General features: G+C 35.8%; 1 protein-coding gene across 3 annotated transcripts in view; it reads right to left on the bottom strand.

Moving 5' to 3' along the window:
• VPS41 (VPS41 subunit of HOPS complex) overlaps positions 1–13,527 on the bottom strand; it is a 192,025-nt gene that overhangs the window by 100,571 nt on the left and 77,927 nt on the right. For all 3 annotated transcript variants that reach the window (XM_030795990.1, XM_030795989.1, XM_030795991.1), the window contains one exon: positions 4,514–4,588. In XM_030795990.1, the coding sequence (XP_030651850.1) occupies positions 4,514–4,588 (75 nt within the window). The remainder of the gene's footprint in view (positions 1–4,513; positions 4,589–13,527) is intronic.

The following is a 13,527-nucleotide window of genomic DNA, read 5'->3' as shown; positions in this document are numbered from 1 at the left end:
ATGTGGTACACATTTTGTTACCCCAAATAGAGGAAACTTACCCTCATGAAACAGTAAGGGATGTAATCACTCTCCACTTTAGCATGAAACTCTATGTATTTGCCAACCAGAACACTGGGCAACAGCCCTGATGCAGAGAAACGAGGATGGAGGTGGCCAGAGTGCTATAAGACCTTCCCAGTTAGACTTCCCTTGTAACAGCCTCTCTCAAACTTCCGCTCCAAACAACACATTAAAAATCAGAATAGGGTGGGCATGTGAACTGTCATTACATCTCCAGTGGTAGATAACGGACTCTGGTAGTCAAGATTGCTGGTTTTCATACTCTCCACCCAGGTTGACTATCAGAGACCAGAGAGTGATGACAGAAGAGACCAGAGAGTGATGACAGAAGCCTCTAGTTCCCCCCAGAGAGCTGCCTTCATCTAGTTATGGGAAACTGAGCTCATTTTAGGGTCCCTGTTACTGAACTAAGGTGATTCTAAAATACCCAAAACAACAAGGGCAAGTTAGACACTGAATCTGTTTGCTAACCCAGGTTGAGAAAGAGATCTCCCTGTTCTGGAATGGATAAACAAATCAAACAAAAACATAGCCAAGGTCTATTAAAAAAGTCCTGCAGAACATTCCAAAGACTCAAAGGGAGAAAAATCACGCTTTAAGAAATATCTTAATATTAACCAGAAACCAAAGAAAAAACTAGAAAACTATTTGGCAACCACAATAAGAAGATTAGACCTCTAAGAACTTGGAGCAGAAAAATAGGAAGACGACGACAATGATTATAATAATAGCTCACAATTACTCAGTGATTCTTCTGCTCTAGGTTCTATTCCAAGTAATTTACATATATTAACTCATTTAATCCTTCTAATAATTAAGTAGGTACTGTTATTATCCCCATTTTACAGGGGAGGAAATGGACTGAGGTACAGAGAGGTACAAATAACTTAGCAGACATCACAAGGCTAAAAAATGACAGCATAATTCCACTGCTAACCACTAGACAACACACGTCTGACGCTCTATGGCATATAAAAAGTTGTAATTTTTGTTTATTTATTTATTTGTTTATTTTTATTTTCTTTTTTTGAGACGGAGTCTCGCTCTGTCACCCAGGCTGGAGTGCAGTGGCGTGATCTCAGCTCACTGCAAGCCCCGCCTCCCGGGTTCATGTCATTCTCCTGCCTCAGCCTCCCGAGTAGCTGGGACTACAGGCGCCTGTCACCACGCCTGGCTAATTTTTTGTATTTTTAGTAGAGTCAGAGTTTCACCATGTTAGCCAGGATGGTCTCGATTTCCTGACCCCGTGATCTGCCCGCTTTGGCCTCCCAAAGTGCTGGGATTACAGGCGTTAGCCACCGTGCTGGCCAAAAAGTTATAATTTTTAAAAAATTAAATATATATCAGGCTGATGTGAAAACAGAATTGGGAAAGATTTCAGACAAATTAAAAATGCAAAATGCAATAAAAATCTACTCCAGGAAGTAGTAAGACACAAAACTGACTTTGGAAGAAAAGTGAATCAGCAAAAGGAATAAACAAGTAGAGCAACTCTCCCTGACTACACAGAAATAAAAGGCTAAAAATGAGAAAGCAAAGTACATGTGTGAGACATCACACAATATGAATGAACAATTTTCTATACAACCTATGTATTGCCAAAAGGGAGAGAAGGGTAAATAGTGCTTAATCATTCACCCTCTTGCCTTGAGAAGTTCAGGTACAAGAATGGGAGACAGGAAGAGGTCAGACTGCAATGGATTAAAAATGAATGGTTAGCAATAAAAACAATTAATACATAACTGACAGCTCACCATATTCCCTGCACCTCACAACACTCCTTAGGGGCCTCCCACTGCCAAGCTGAGGAGAGGGAGGCACTGCTAGGACCAGCAACATGCCCAACTTCACACAGCGAGTGGGAATGCCAGCCCAGGCAGCTGGAATACAGAGCTATGCTCTTAGCCTCTAAGCGATATTGCCTTCAGCTTTATATTATTGAATTTCTTTGAAGAAATGAAAACAAATGCAACTGAGGCAATCATCAAAATTATAACCAAACTAAACTTTTCTGAAATGAAAACAATACTTCAGTGTATGGATCAAAAGGACTGACTGTGCTCCAGACAAAATTAATGAAAAGAGACCAGAACTAGACATAACTTAGCAAACTGAATTACACAGACCATTTATTATTGTTGTTGTTCTTGTTGTAATTATTACTATTAGTCCAAGTTCAAAGGCAGGACCAAAAAAAAAATTGTAAAGGTTTTAGAAAAGAACAAAAGTAGGCTGGCTTCAGACGTGTCTACACAAATAAATGTCAGAAAAAAGGGAGCAACATCTCCAAAATTTTGACAGAAAATATTCCAACCCAGAATTTTATACTATAGTTTACATATGAAAGCAACATATGCAAGAAATCCCAAAATAAACCTTGTATGTACTTATCCTAAAAGTTTTCTAGAAACATATGCCAGTAAACTGAAACTGAACACACACACAGACACACACACACACACGCACACGATGTATGTGTGTGTCTCAAAATGTAGAACTGTAGAAAAGTCATGACAAAAAAAGATTGAAAATGAGCACCAGCTGAATAAACGGAGTAAATTTTAAACAACTGCTGGAATTATGACTTGAAAACTGAATGCAAATATCAAAGGTCACCCTTGAAATAACCTAACAATTATCTACGAGCCTTAACGCACTGAAGAAAGGAAAAAATACCCACAAAACCTATTTAAAGATGCATTAGATTTAGATATCTGGAATGTATTTGTGTAATGTCTTTATGTTTTTATCATCACCAACCACTTTACCAGATCATTCTATACTAGCTTCTCAATTTTCACAATACTGACTAACCCATGGTAAGGGGGTAGCTTACATATAAGTATGTGTACTAAAAGATTTATTTTCAATTCTATCAATGTTAATAAAAATATGGGAAAATTATTTCCCAAAATATATCATGGTTCCACATCAAAATAGGCAGCTATAAATTTTACCAAAATAGGAAACCAAAGGTGTTTGACAAGAAGGGTACCATGAGATAATGTGAGGTTCATCTTATCTACCAGATGGAGTAGCTAACATATTCCACTTTGGTGCATTAAATAATAATTCTTCAATATTTAAAGTTCTGAAAATTCCTAGATGAAGTATTTAGTAAAAAGTCGTTTCCGATTTTTAATAAAAATGAGTACTATCTTTCAACAAATTAGTTCGGTTAAATTGATAACAGCCCAAAAAGAATTCTTCACTTTTAAGAAAACAAAATGAAGATTATCTTTCTTTACAAATACATGAACACAAAAAATGTTTCAGCGGTGTGGATAATTCTTCTCAATTTCTGCACAAACCAACTCCTCCCTCATCTCTCTCTGATAATCATGACAATCTCAGAATTTCTGAAAGTACTGTAAAATTTGACAGTGCTTTTTGAAAAGCACTAGTGTTCCAATTACTGTTTCAAAAGACTCTTTGGGCAACATTAGGCTTAGATATATAAAATGCATTCTTGTATGTCAAGAGACTTCATGTTGCTTTTTGTTAACAGATTAAATGGGTATATCTCTTTTACACTGAGTATACTGTTTTTAATTTACCCATCTTAATGGCCCACTGAATTTAGGGCACATAAAAAATACAAAATTAGATTAGGAAATCTGCTTTACTCAGTAAGGAATATGTAAAGATCTATAATGATTCTTAATGCACTCTCTCAAACTGTTATTTTAGAAAAGTAGCTTAAATACACTGTGCATTAGAATTTTATCATTGCAAACCAACATTAGGGAAGATTTCCATCGACTTAAAAACAAAAAAGACATTCTTATAAGTGAAAAATCAATCATGACAACCATTAAATGTCACAGCTCAACATCAGCAAGAAGCACTGATAATTGTTAGTTATACACTGCACAAATGATGTATGTCCTTGGTCAAGGAAGTAGGCGCCAGGTTTTTAGAAAACTGTACATATATTGATTTTACATTTATTTAATGTGGCCATTGTAAGACACTTTGTTCTTCTGATAAACTATGATTGCTTATCAAAAGATTCTATAATTCAAGAGAAACATTCATAACTTGTGTGTGAAAATGAAAACCACTGGCCCACAGAAATCATGCCCACAAAATCCAATTTTGTGGATTTATGGCAGAAAGGCATTAAACTACTGTCTTGCAGGAACTGCAGACTAGTCACTGAAGTAGAAGTGGCATGGTAGTAATGATTAAGGTGACACATCACCCTGCCACAGCTGTTAATCAGCTCAATACTAGTTACATTATTGACATTCTTGTAATTACTTTTCCTAAGGCACATTTTTGCAAAATATATTTTATTTTAATTATGACCAATCAGAAGCAAGTTCAATACTCAGAAAGAATAATCAAGATTGTCTTAATGCAGGGATATAGTAAGCAAGGTGCTGTGCCGATCACCTGGGGCTGGCGCCACAGCAGAACTCTCAGCATGACCACATCCTTGCCATACCTTGCCATCCTCTGAACACACGCCCATGTGCTCTCCACTTTCATCCAAGCTAATCTGATTTATCTTCACAGGACTCTAAAACGAAAAAGACAAAAAGATGTGTAAAACTTCAGGAAAATATATATCAACAATCAAATGTCTTTGCTCTTTGTAAAATAGTAAGCTTTTTGTTTTCTTCTTAAATAACGACGGTTTCCAACTATCTTACACAAAGCACAGTGGAAACTATGAGAAGAAAAGTAAGCCTATAGCAGCTACAACATGAGCTTGCAGAGTAGTTTTTAAAAAATAGCCTTAAAATGGTTTGGCTTGATGATAAAATAAATGGAAATATGCAAAGTTGAATGTGGAATCTTCAACTGAAAAATATCTCAGATCAAGCAGGCAAAGGTCAGGGCAGACCAAGGCTCCCAGACCTCAAAAAGGCCACCCACTGATTGATGCTGTGGAAAGACATTTCAACGTGGAGGATGAGACTCCTGGCTACAAAATCCTTTCTTATCTTGATCCCTAAATCACCACACGAGCGACACCTCTGAGATGCAGTCCATGAAAAGTAAGCTAGCTCCTTAAAGTTCCTAGAATGTTAGAAGAGTAAAGGCTCCTTGAAGATAGATATTTGATCCATTTTGTAGAAGAATAAACTGAAGCTCATAGCAGGGAATCAAAACAGAGAAAAGAGAGGAGCCAGGGCTACAACCTGGGAAGAGTGAAGAATACTGCACTGGGCAGCAAGGAATCTACAAAGAAAGCAAAAGCTGATCTGGGAAAGCACCTAGGCCAGCATGTCTGGACTTCTGGCTGAGAAGTCTAAATGTTCAACTTCTATAGTCTTTGAATAAATTCCTTCCTCAAATTGAATATCTTCTGTTAATAGTTTCCTTATTCAGATCTTGAGTTCATCAAACTATATTTTTTAATATCGATTTTAGTCTTGGCAAATATAAACTGCACCTACTTCTGACTGTAATTTCTTTGGCATCTCGTTGTAAGCTGTCTCAAATTATAATTTAGTAAGTGTGTGCAGCCTAGGTTTCCTGTCCAATATGGTACTGTCCACATGCAGCCTTTAAAACTGAAAGTTAAATTAAAATTCGATAAATCAGATCTTCTGTTGCACTAACACATGCCAAGTGTTCAACGACTACATGTGACTAGTACTGGAAAGCATACAGATCACAGAACATCATCACTGCAGTAAGTTCTACTGGACAGCATTGTTCTATGCTCAGAAAACTGAGACCCAATAATGAAAGCAACTAAGACATCAAGCCTTCTTTACAAAGCTCTTCTTTACTGCAAGTTACACTTAGTAGATTTTCTTTCTATATACATGTTTATGTAATTTGTTCTTGGACTCTGGTATTGAAAAGCTCATGGCCTATCCTAATATTCTGTAAATCACATTATATCCTTTTGCAAAGACCTGGCATACACAAGATCTGTTATTCAACCCCAGAGGAAAGCAGTCGGCTAAGGCTGGTTATCTCCATCTCACAATGAGGAAAACGAGGCTTCAAGAATTTATGAGTGGTCTAAAGCCACAGTGCTACTAAGGGCTATGCATGCCACACAATAGCATTCCAAGTGCAAATAAACAAAGTTTCCATTACAACATGTTTCTCACTGAGAAACATTTGTGCCATCACATTAGCAACATTATGGGGGAAAAAAATCATACCTCTAAGGTAAGAGAATCCTCTTCCCCACGTACCTCTATTAGCAATAGAAGGGTTTTTTTTTTTCACTTTTTTTCTGCCAGTGATCAATATTCATTGATTCATTTCCCTGACTATTAATAAACTTAACCATTTTTCTTAAGTCTATTGGCCAATTAATTTGATCTTCTGTAAACTGCTTGTTCACTTCTTTTACTCATTTTTTTCTATTAACATGTTTGTTGTTTTGTCAATCTATAAGAGCTCTTTTCTATTTTTAGGGTATGGGGTATAATACTTATCCAGACATTGTATATATGGTCTCCTATTTTTTTTTGCATGATGGTTATTACTTTATTTCTTATATTTAAGTCTTTCACATTTCAGAATTCATTTTCTTTTTTTTTTTTTTTGAGACAGATTCTAGCTCTGTCACCAGGCTACAGTGCAGCGGCACAATCTCAGCTCACTGCAGCCTCCGCCTCTTGGGTTCAAGTGATTTTCCTGCCTCAGCCTCCCAAGTAGCTGGGATTACAGGCACATGCCACCACGTCCAGCTAATTTTCACATAACATTTTGAGTTTTCAGTTGTGGTCTCTTTGTCCATTTCTGTATTAATTCAGTGTTGATTTAATTATAGAGGGTGTACATAGTATGTTCTGATATCCAGTAAGTCTCAGTCACAATTTTTCACATTTTCTTTGGCTTTTCTCAAGTATTTATTCTTGTAAATTTTGAGATCAAATGACCCCAATGTTGCTAAACATTGACCCAGCCATCCCATTACTGGGTATATACCCAAAGGACTATAAATCATGCTGCTATAAAGACACATGCACACGTATGTTTATTGCAGCACTATTCACAATAGCAAAGACTTGGAACCAACCCAAATGTCCAACAACAATAGACTGGATTAAGAAAATGTGGCACATATATACCATGGAATACTATGCAGCCATAAAAAATGATGAGTTCATGTCCTTTGTAGGGACATGGATGAAACTGGAAAACATCATTCTCAGTAAACTACCGCAAGGACAAAAAACCAAACACCGCATGTTCTCACTCATAGGTGGGAATTGAACAATGAGAACACATGGACACAGGAAGGGGAACATCACACTCCAGGGACTATTGTGGGGTGGAGGGAGGGGGGAGGGACAGCACTAGGAGATATACCTAATGCTAAATGAGGAGTTAATGGGTGCAGCAAAACAACATGGCACATGGATACATATGTAACAAACCTGCACATTGTGCACACGTACCCTAAAACCTAAAGTATAATAATAAAACAACAACAACAACAACTACAAAATGTAATGGTCCTTGTTCAATCCTAACTTACTTCACCTAATTGAAGCACGTAGCACCACTGGTAATTCCTGACTTCCATATCTCATGGTTCAGTCCTTGCACCTCTTCTTTTTTACATCTATACTCAAAACATAATATTTTCTCCAGGCCATGGAATGACTCCTACATTTTTATCTCCAGGCGGGGCCTCTCCCTATTGCAGACCAGTATCTAAGATGGTTTCTTTTATATCTGTACCTGGATGCCTAATATGCATCTCATCTAAAACATATCCAAAACCAAGATCCCAATATTCCCTCTGGAAAGGGCTCTTCCTGATGGTTTCCCCACCTCAGTTAATGCCTTCTGCTTACCTTTTTCTAGTTGATCTGGGTAAAAACTTTCAAGCCACTTTTGATTCCTGTCTTTATGTCCACTCTATATCTAATCTTTCACAACTCCTATCACCTCTTCTGATGAAATTTATTTAGACTTGGACCACATTTCACCAACCCTACAGCTGCTATCCTGGTCCATCATTCTCATACGGATTACCCTAATGGTCTCCTAACTAGGTGACTTTCTCCTGCCCTAACTCTACTAGAAATCTATTCTCAGCAAGCCTGCACAGTGACACTATGTTAACAGGTTGATAAGAGTTATTCCTTTGCTTAAAACCCTCCAATGGCCTCCTATCTCAAGAAAAAAGCCAAAATTTTTACTATGACCTGACGGTCCTAAATTATCTGGCCTTTGCCCTCCCTCCAACTTCTTTTTTTTTTTTTTTTTTTTGAGACGGAGTCTCGCTCTGTCGCCCAGGCTGGAGTGCAGTGGCACGATCTCGGCTCACTGCAAGCTCCGCCTCCCGGGTTCACGCCATTCTCCTGCCTCAGCCTCTCCGAGTAGCTGGGACTACAGGCGCCCGCCACCACGCCCGGCTAATTTTTTTTTTGTATTTTTAGTAGAGACGGGGTTTCACCGTGGTCTCGATCTCCTGACCTCGTGATCCGCCCGCCTCGACCTCCCAAAGTGCTGGGATTACAAGCGTGAGCCACCGCGCCCGGCCTCATCCCCTCTCCCCCAGTTCTCTCTACTCCAGTCCTGATGATCTTTTGCTGCTTCTCCAGCCTTAAGGCCTTTGCATTTGTCCACCCTGTGCCTGGAATGCCTTTCTCCCTACTCTGTGCTGGTAATCATCTTCTCAGTGAGATCTGGCCAACCAATCTAAAAGTTCAACATTTTACCCAAACATTTCATAACTCCTCATTGCTTTTGTTTTGTCTCCTTAGCACTTGCCACTATCTTGGTATATCTTTTACCTATTTGTTTTCAAACTCACTCACTAGAATATTAACTTCATGAGAGAATGTTCAAAGAATAAAAAATTCCAATTCAACATAAATTCTTCCAGAGAAAAAAAAAATGCTCCTCAACCCATTTTACCAGACCAGGATAACCTTATAATAATAAAACTCAGTAAGAATATTAGGAGAAAGAAAAAGTACAAGTAAATCTTACCCACAAACATAAATGAAAAAATCCTAAAGAAACGATTAACAAAGCCAGCCTATAGAGAAAATCCAAGTTTATTCCAAAAATACAAAGCTGATTTAACCTATAAACGCTGATTTTCTATATTCATAAAAGAGAAAAATCATAGAATTATCTCAAGGGCTACAAAAAGTTTTTGATGAGACTCAATATCCATTCATGGTATTTAAAAAAAGAAAACTTTTAGCACACAAGCAGAAAAATTCCTCAGTCTCTTAAAGAATATCTTCTGAATGGTTAGGAAAATATTGCACTTAATGGTAAGATGTTGAGAGCTCTCCCTTTGTTATCTTTGTAATATTGAATCTTCTAATCCGCAAACATGGAACATTTCTCCATTTATTTAGGTCTTCTTCAGTATCTCTAAATAAAGTTTCATATGTTTCCCCTGATAGGTCTTAATATTCCTTTGACAGTTTTATTCAAGGAGCAGCAATCACAGAAAGCATCCTTTCCTCATTCCTGACACATAATTGTGTGATTCCATTTACACAACATACAAAAATAGGCAAAACCAGAGTGTGTAGGGGGTGCACACACAGGTTGTAAAATAAAACGGAGAAGTCAGAGAGTTATTACTATAAAGGTCAGTATAGTGGTTACCTCTGAGGGGAAGAGAGAACACTGTCATCAGGAAGGGTCACACGGTTTACTCTCAACAGAGTGGTAGTTTTGTGACTGTTTGCATGGTGACAATCTGTTTTACTACACGTTTTATGTAAAGTTACATTTCACAAATAAACATTACAAATTTAAGAAGATAAAAAAGAACTGGCCCATGAAAATGTCTGAGATCAACATCTTTAATGGGTTATTTCTTAAATTTTGAGATTTTTTTTTTTCATTTTTTTCCACTTTAATTGTCAAGCTACTCAAATGTTCTCATTCTAATCTGGTCATTCATATTTTCCAAGAAAAAAAAAAATAGCACATTTTAAATTCATTAGTGATCAAAATATCTTTTATTTTACTTTTTGTTCTTTAACTATTTTAATAATACTGATCATATAAATACTACTAAGAATAAATAGTAAAACTATTACTACTAAGTTAATATTTACTATATGGTCATTATACATCAGGCTGTATTCTATGAGTTTTATACATACATCATTTAATACATCAATTTTATAAGGTAGGTACTATTACTTTTCCTATTTCATATTTGCAAATATACAGATATCTTACAGGTATAAGTACTTGTGTTTCCTTTTTTTCTTTGATTATCATTATCAGGTGTTTATCAGCTGTACTAGCCTCTTTGCAGAAACAATACTTTCATCAATTTGCTTTATTTTAAAATTTTTCTATTTTATTAATTTCTTACTATTATTCCTTAATTTTTTCCCTTTTTACTTTAGAACAATTTTGTTCACCATCTTGTAATTTCCAGACATTAATATACTGCCTAATAATTATAATGACCCATTTGTCAGTCATATAATAAAATGCTTTTATCATTGGTCACAAACCAAAGGACAAAAGTTAATGTGTAATTACAATAATTATTTCCTTTTTGAGAAAAGTAACATTTTGTTTCATTTCCAAGGATGGTAATGCTGTATTTGCCCATTAATCTAGTTATTAACAAAGTCTAGTGTGGATGTATTGTGGTCTGTGAATGTGGTTTGTATAATATCTATTTTTAGAAATTTAATAATTCCTCTTTGTAAACCTAAGATATAATTTCAAAATAATTCATATTCTCTATTTTAGGCTCAAAATATGTATTTTAAAATCATGCTATTTATATTATTTAATTTCTCTATATACTTACTGTTTTCTTCTTCATCTATCAAAGACTGATTAAAAACAAGTTTTAAAAACTTCATATTCCAATTGTAGTTTTGTTCATTTATCCTTGAATTTCAAATGAATTTTGGTCCAGATATTAGATGCCCTATAATTTGGCATATCAAGGGGTATAATGATTATACTCAATCTTCCTTTTAACTTGTAAATGTAATCAATATACTATGCCTTCTGCTGGTTAATGCTCTTTTGCCCTAAATTCTAGTTTTTATCACATTTCTACTGCCAACATGCTTGATTTCTGTTTGGCTTTTTAGTGTGTATTTTGCTCACATTTTCATTTTTCACTTTCATCATTTTGTAAAATATGTGTCCTTCAAAGCTGAGGTTATTTTTCTTTAATCAATAGTAACAATATCTGATCCATTTAGCATTGGCTTAGTTACTACATTATTTTATAGTTTTTATGTTTCCCCATTTCATTTTTTATTATTTGCTATGTTACTCAAATTCTTTTTTCTTTTCTACCCAAGAATTAGATGTTGTTGATCTACTTTTATCTTATTTGCAATTACCTTTAAATTATTATAAATTATACTTGATTTATGCCTCCCCAAAATCAATGCAATCACATTATTTAGTACTTGATTATTTACTACAGTCTTCCCTTCTCTGTTTCAAAGTGGAAGTATAAATATTTTCCATTTCTTGGGTCACTTTAAAGAGAATTGGAGAGAAAAGCTAGTTAATACATCAGTAAAAACTGCAGTCTTAAGCTATTAGTTCTAAGAATGAATCCAGAAGCAGAAACTATTTTACTTTTGAGATGTCCATAAGTTTTAAACTGATTTATAAGAAGTAATTACAGGTTAAGGATATTTACCCAATGTCATGCAGACTGCAAACATCTTTGTACCTTATTACACATTTTAAAATTTTCTTTGGAGTGGTTTTTGAAGAAATTTGAATTTTTTAGTCACCAAAATCCAACCAAGTAAACAGTCAATGTGCATAAATTATAGGTAAACAAGAACAAGAGTCAAACAAAAAAAATGAAAACCAAAACAATAACATATTTTACCTTTGGAAATAGCAAACTTTTTAAAACAGTAGTTTTGGCAAAGAAGCACAAAAAAGCATACTCATCTTACACTGCTGGTAACAATTCAAATTTGGAAAATGTTTCTGAAGGGTATTTGAAAATGTGTATCAAAATTACTTAAAATATACATTACCTATTATGACCAAAAAGAAGCAAAAAGATTATTTCACAAAAGCCTTTTCACAACAAGTTTCTTTTGTAAGATACTAAGAAATAGAAATTACCTAAATTTCTAAAAGCAAAGCATCTAAATGATAATTCTTAAAAATTAACTTAACAAAAAGGTATTATGTAGTAAGGTATTTGGCTTTGTCCAACGAGAGGTCCAACCCTTGCCCTTGGCTTCTGTGTAACAGACAGGAACATCTTAGGTTAAAGTCAGGGGGCTGGCCAGACCAGACATTAGGGTAGGCCTGCCATACCCAATCGTATTAGCGTGGGAGCTGGACAAAGCAAAAAGACCAATCATGTAGTGGGTGGGGGCTTTGGGTCAGAGTGGTATTAGTCAACCTGGCAGCTGAGATTAACCACATGAATAACCCTCAATCGATCATGCCTGTGTAATAGAGTCTACATAAAAATCCTGAACACTGAGGCTCAAGTGAGCTTCTCTGGTTAGCACACATCTATACCAGGAGGGTAGCACATCCTGAGGACAATGAAAGCTTTACATTTGAAACCATCCCATGCTGTAGCCTGTATGTTCTCTCTTCCTTTGGCTGATTTTTGACCTGTATCCTTTCCCTGTAATAAAGCACCATGAACATAACAGCTTTCAGGGAGTTCTGTGAGTCTCCTACCCATGAAACATGAGGGTGGTTTTGGGAATCCCCACAACTTGCAGTGTATGTCAGAAGTCTTGGGTAGATTTGGCTGTCGGGAGAACTGTGCTCTCAAACCTTGAAGTTCGGTTAACTCCAGGTTAACCAAGTATTACTATACTTACAGTATTTGTATATCACCTATGTGACTGGAAGCCGATACTCCCAAATATTAGCATTGGTTATATCTGAGTGCTAAGTTATTAATGTTTGGGTTACTCCTTTCTATGATTTACTAGATTTCTACAAAAAATATATTTATTTTGTTTCTAATCAGAAGATAGTTTTTAAAATATGGCAAGGTAGCAAATTCATTAATCTAAAAACAAAAAGAAACCAGATATTAAATATAATATTTAAAACCATGATTCCAGGAACTTACACGCATATTTTTGAGTGATAACTGAGTACCATCGCTATGCACACCATAATAGTTCCATAACATTTAATAAAGAACAAATAAACAAGAGGATTTCAATATTACAACTGTCAATGTTGCATGCAACTAGCCTGGCATCCATAATCCTATAAAAGAAACAAATGCCTTACGTACATCTGCCATTTCTATATACTGAAAACAAAGAAACAAACAGCAACAACAGGAAAAAAAAAAAAAAAAGGAAAGAGAGAAAGGGTACAATATATTCCCAAGCATAGAGGGAAACCTTCCAGTACAAGACTCTGCATAGCTAAAACGACTGATTTTCCTAAACCTTTTACCGTAACAGCAATGAGCAGAAAGCATCACATCTAAACATACAATTTGGGGTGTGTGTTTGCAAAGATGTAATACTGGCATAAATGTGGGAAAGAGAAAGGGACCAGAGAAAA

This window comes from Nomascus leucogenys, chromosome 17 (assembly GCF_006542625.1).
Source record: "Nomascus leucogenys isolate Asia chromosome 17, Asia_NLE_v1, whole genome shotgun sequence".
Taxonomy (NCBI): domain Eukaryota; kingdom Metazoa; phylum Chordata; class Mammalia; order Primates; family Hylobatidae; genus Nomascus; species Nomascus leucogenys.
Note: the sequence above shows the minus strand (reverse complement) of the source record. Positions and strands in the feature narration are given on the sequence as shown.